General features: G+C 40.8%; 1 protein-coding gene across 1 annotated transcript in view; it reads left to right on the plus strand.

The window, feature by feature from the left end:
• Nucleotides 1–5,710: 5,710 nt before the first annotated feature.
• Nucleotides 5,711–6,052, plus strand: part of LOC123511102 (flocculation protein FLO11-like) — a 1,291-nt gene continuing 949 nt past the window's right edge. Inside the window, exon 1 of the mRNA XM_045266715.1 lies at nt 5,711–5,768. Within this exon, the coding sequence (XP_045122650.1) occupies nt 5,711–5,768 (58 nt within the window). The remainder of the gene's footprint in view (nt 5,769–6,052) is intronic.

A 6,052-nucleotide genomic window follows, 5' to 3' on the forward strand; every position in this document is an offset into this window, starting at 1 on the left:
TCTAATTATATGATGGTCACTGTTTGCTAAAGTCTCTCCTACCTCAACTTCCTTTAAACAATGCTCAATATTTGTTAGTACTATGTCTAAAACCTTCCTCCCCTAGTAGGTTTATCTACCATCTGCACTAAATAGTTATCCTGAAAACTTTCCATAAACTTATTTTCACTAGCATCTCCTACCATCCTCTCCCAGTTTACTGACTTAAGATTAAAATCCCTAAGATAATTGTCTGACTAGTACACCCCTATTTATCTCATCTACCATAAGGTTGTCTACATCTGCTGACTGGTTAGGTGGTCTATAAAAGCTCCTACTCTAATAACCTTACTTTTGTTTACTCTAACATCCAGCCATAAGGACTCTACTCTGTTATCTACCTTAATACCATTAACCTGACTGGAAATGAAGGATTTTTTACATAAATAACTACTCCTCCACCTATCCTACCAATTCTCTGGTGTAAATACATAATGTATCCATCTACTTCATATTCTTTCCTATTTTCCTAAACTTTTCCTCATTTACCCATGCCTCTGTGACACATACAACATCTAAGTCCTCCTCAACTATATAACTAGATAACTCGTCCTTCTTGTTCCTAAGACTCCTGGCATTTACATAAAACATTTAAGTCCTGCTACCTTCCTAGATGCTGTCTCCTTATTTGGAATCCTAATCTTATTCTCTCCTATTTGCACCTGGAAATCTTTCCTAATCTTTTCACTATCTCTGTTTATCCTATCTAATTTATGTCTAGCATCTTTCTTCTGGAATGCATTTGCTACCTCACCCCTACACTCCATCCCAACTCCCCTCCAGACATCCACTCAGCACATCCACACCCTTCCTACTCAGATGCACACCATCCCTAGCATACAAATCCTTCGCCCATAGAACCTATCCCATACATCCACAAAGCTGACACCCACATCCTTACACATCCCTTTTACCCGATCATTCACACCAATGGCTCTAGACAACCATTCCTGCTAACATACACACGAGGCAAGATTCCTGACACTACACACCTCCTACCACTCTCCCTTATCTTGCCTAACATTTCCCGAAATCTTGCCACTAACTCCTCCGACCCACCTGCTCTGACATCGTTCCCACCTACGTGCAAAACTACTACACCCTCCCTCTCCATCCCCCCAACCCTCTTCTGCACCTCCTCACTCACTGCCTTCACACCTGCACCAGGCATACACACGTTCGTCCTCCTATCCCTGTCTTTCCCACAGAAAGTGCTATCTAAATACCTAACCTGAGAGTCACCCACCACACACACCTGAGGTGTGCTAGGCACAACCATCCTCCTCCTCTCCTCTACCCCTTCTTTCTCCTTTCACTCACCACAACCACTTCATTCACTCCACTCTCACTCTCCCTCCCTCCAACAAACCGAACCTATTTTCACACTCAACAGGTTTAGTCCTATCCTCCCTAACTGCCTCCGCTTTCCTTCCCTCGCAACCTGCCATCTCTGCCCATCCTGACTACTATCTTTCCCAGTCTGGCTCGCCTGCTCCTCTTCCCCACTCTGCTCTTCCCGACAGAGGGCCAAGCCACCCTGTCGCCCTCAGAAGGTCCAACCTTCGGCCTAACACTGATCTCCTGCCTAATTTTTTCCACTGCCTCCCAAGCCTCTTAACCTCCTCCTTCAACTCAAAGATGAGAACTTCGTTCGCACTTTTCCCTCACTTAGCTTTCTGATTTCCTCTCGCATTCTCGGTGCTCAAGAGAAAGAACTAAATTCTCGCTCTTGAGCCTACACACCATACACTCAGAAAAGTCAACGACCTTCCTGTCATGCCCACACATCTCACACACAACAAACTCTCCCAATCCCACCTCAACACTCTCTTTCACGCACTCAATCACACTCTGATATACCTCAGTAGCTACCGCCATACTAATTTACAATCTGTTAACTCACAAACAAATAAAAATACTTGGTGACGGCGGGTGGGGAACCGCGGTGGTGGGGGCCTAAGTGAGGTCAACTAATCCTCTTTCAAGGTCAACTTGACGGTTACAAGCCTAGTCTCCTCGCTCTACCAAAATACTTTTAACTCACAAACACTGATTCTAACCACTATTTCACTCTAATCTAACACTTGCAGTACACACTTTCACTTCACTAACACTCAAAAGCACCACACACAGACACCAAGCACAAACACCACTCGCTAACTATAAAACCACAGCCAAAAACGGAGCGCACACACAACACGTCCACTCGCCACCAGCTAACGTAAAAAAAAAAAAAAAAAAAAAAAAAAAAAAAAAAAAAAAAAAAAAACCGTGGATGTCTGCCCGATCCCACGCTCACCACCTTATCGACAAGGCAACCGCCTCCCTAATACTAGGTAACTCTTGCATTAGGGAGTTGGACAGAATAGGGGTGAGAGGAAGAAGAAAAAGCCTTGTGCAACGAGGCCACAGGAGGAGGAGAGGCATGCAGTTAGCAAGAGCAGTTAGCATGAAAATAGCGATAAAAGATAAAAGAGAAGAAAGAGGCTGAAGACAGTCAGTAAGAGGAGGGGAGTTGATGAGACGAAAATGTTTTGATTCCACCTTATCTGATAAAATTGTGTGACCTCCCCCTCCGAATATGCAAAGAGTGCTCTATACAAGGACGAAAACGGTCCTTGTACAGAGTTAGCAGTTGGAGGGGCGAGAAAAACTGACGGAGACGCCGCAGAACGCCTAATTTCATAGCAAGAAATGAGATGTTAAGTTTCCAGTTAAGATTATAAGTAAAGGACAGACTGAGGATATTCAGTGTGGAAGAGGGGGACAGTTGAATGTCATTGAAGAGGAGGGGATAGTTGTCTGGAATGTTGTGTCAAATTGATAGATGGAGGAATTGAGATTTTGAGGCATTGAACACTACTAAGTTTTCTCTGCCTCAGTCAGAAATCTTAGATAGATCAGAAGTCACGCGTTCTGTGGCATCCCTGCGTGATCTGTTAATTTTCTGAAGGATTGGTCGTCTCTGAAAGGACGGGAAAAGATGTAGGGTGGTATTATCAGCGTAGGAGTGGATAAGGAATGAAGTTTTGTTAAGATCATTATTAAATAATAGAAAGCGAGTGGATGACAAGACAGAACCCTGAGGAACACCACTGTTAAAAGATTTAGAAGAACGGTGGCCGTCTACCACGGCTGCAGTAGAACGTTCGGAAACGAAACTTGTGATAAAGTTGCAGAGACAAGGATAGAAACTGTAGGACGGCAGTTTTGAGATCGAAGCTTTGTGTGACACTCTATCAAAAGCTTTTGATATGTCTATCGAAACAGGAAAAGTTTTATCGAAATCTCTAAGAGAGGATGACCAGGAATCAGTAAGGAGGCGAAACACCAGAGCCACCTCCGCTTTGGGGCATTCTGAGAAGGGATTGGAGAAATAGGACAAGATACAGAAATGAAGGATGGTCAGTGAAGGGAGAGGAAAGCCAAAGCTGGTGGTGAACATGAAATCTCTAAGGATGGAGATCTCCGCGAAAGGGTAGAGGGACAGAATGTGCTCTATTTTGGAAGTTAAATAGTCAAAGAATTTGCTCTATTCAGAGGAGTTACGGGGGAGATAAACTGCACAGACAAATTTAGTTAGAGAATGAGCACGATGTGGTAACACTTCTGAATTACGTTGTTACCACATTGTAAGGGCACATCGAGTCACCCGACTTGCACAAAATCTGCCTGTGTTTTACGCAAAAGGTGGCCGTAGCAAGATGCCTACCAACCACTATTGATCGTACCAGAGCGGAAGAGAACATGTTGCTACACGTGATATCTCAGAGAGACTTCGATGTTACCTCCTTCCTATCTACAAGCGAATGTTAGCGAGTAATCCAAATTTTATGTTTTTTTGTGGTCGCAACGTGCTCTATTGTCGACGGAAACTTAGCTTCATTCAATCTCACCATTCTAGACATAGTGCTCAGGCACACCATGGACACAAAGCCACACAATACATCACACCAACTGCGCAACAGTTCATATCAGATCTGATCACTTGACAAGCCAGATAACTCCTAGCCATATCAAATAACACTTGCATCAAAAAACGCCACACAACAATCAGTACCAGAATCATACCACACAAAATAAGATCAAACAGCATAATTACGTCCAGCCAAACAGCAACCGAAATGACACAAGCATAACACTCACACACACACACACACACACACACACACACACACGCCCGGTAGCTCAGTGGTTAGAGCGCTGGCTTCACAAGCCAGAGGACCGGGGTTCGATTCCCGGTGGGTGGAGATATTTGGGTGCGTCTCCTTTCACGTGTAGCCCCTGTTCACCTAGCAGTGAGTAGGTACGGGATGTAAATCGAGGAGTTGTGACCTTGTTGTCCCGGTGTGTGGTGTGTGCCTGGTCTCAGGCCTATCCGAAGATCGGATATAATGAGCTCTGAGCTCGTTCCGTAGGGTAACGTCTGGCTGTCTCGTCAGAGACTACAGCAGATCAAACAGTGACACACACAATAAACAAATAAACAGATCAATGAATTTATATTAATGAATAAATAAATGAAATATATAAATGAAATATCAATCACTAACGTCTCCGCCAGTTTTTCTCACCCCCAAACTGCTGACTCTGTACAAGGGCCTTTTCCGCCCATGTACTCTTCACATGTATGGGGGAGTTTCACTCACAGAGTTTGATCAAATAGGGTGGAATGAAAAGCTTTTGGTCTCATCAATTATTCTCCTCTGCATAACTGACTGTCTTCTGCCTCATTCTCACCGCCGGAATGTTGCATCTCTTGCTAACTTCTATCGGTATTTTCATGCCAACTACTCTTCTGATCTTGCTAATTGCATGCCTTCTCTTCTCCTCTGGCGTCGCTGCAGAAGACATTTTTCTTCCTCTCGCCCCTATTCTATCCAACTCTAATGCAAGAGTTAATCAGTACTCATAATCATTTATACCTTTCTCTGGTAGACTCTGGAATTCCCTACCGACTTCTATATTTTTACCTTCCTATAATTTAACTTCATTTATTAGGGAAGTTTCAAGACATTTGTCCTATTTTCTTTTCTTTTTTTTTGGGGGGGTGTAGGATTAACTCACTCGGACCTGCAAGAGTGCTGGCAATGAATTAAGTGGCCATTTATTTATATATTCACTCTTTATGTTGCCCTTTGCCAACTTTCCTCTCTTACATGAAAAACAATAATAATATTAGCGATAATAGTATTAATATTAATAATAATAATAATAATAATAATAATAGTAATAATAATAATAATAATAATAATAATAATAATATTATTATTATTATTATTATTATTATTATTATCATCATCATAATCATTATCATTATTATCATCATAATTATTATCATTATTATTATTATTATTATTATTATTATAACAATAATAATAATAATAATAATAGTGATGATGATAATAATAATAATAATAATAATAATAATAATAATAATAATAATAATAACAATAATGATAATAATAATAATAATAATAATAATAATAATAATAATAATAATAATAATAATAATAATAACAATGGTATTAGGAACAACAATATTAAGAAAAACAACGAAACTGAGTAATTAATTTAACTACTCAACATGAGCTTGCGACTCTGTCTCTTCACTGCCCAATTTCATAGCACACAAAGTAGTGAATGGTATAATTGAGAACATAGGCGGCTCATGCTTTCAGATACCAGCATTGACATGGTTGTCGACTCCAAACAGATTTGTAATGCTGGTGTGTATGCCATAGGAATTTTTATATGAAATAAATCATTGTTATGCCTGTAACTGCTAAATGTTATTACTACTATGTTTCCTCTTAACACCTAAGTAGTTTCCTCAACTGCAACACATTTAACCCTCAGGTTATGAGTTTGACACTCCTGAGCTAAGGCATGACAATGTATATAACACATAATTTTCATTAGATAACAAGTTTAAGTGATGCATCATCACATCCATTATTGGAAGAAGATGCGCAGAGCCAATATTTATTGGATCTACTCAAGACGCCAAATC

This window comes from Portunus trituberculatus, chromosome 31, assembly GCF_017591435.1.
Source record: "Portunus trituberculatus isolate SZX2019 chromosome 31, ASM1759143v1, whole genome shotgun sequence".
NCBI lineage: Eukaryota > Metazoa > Arthropoda > Malacostraca > Decapoda > Portunidae > Portunus > Portunus trituberculatus.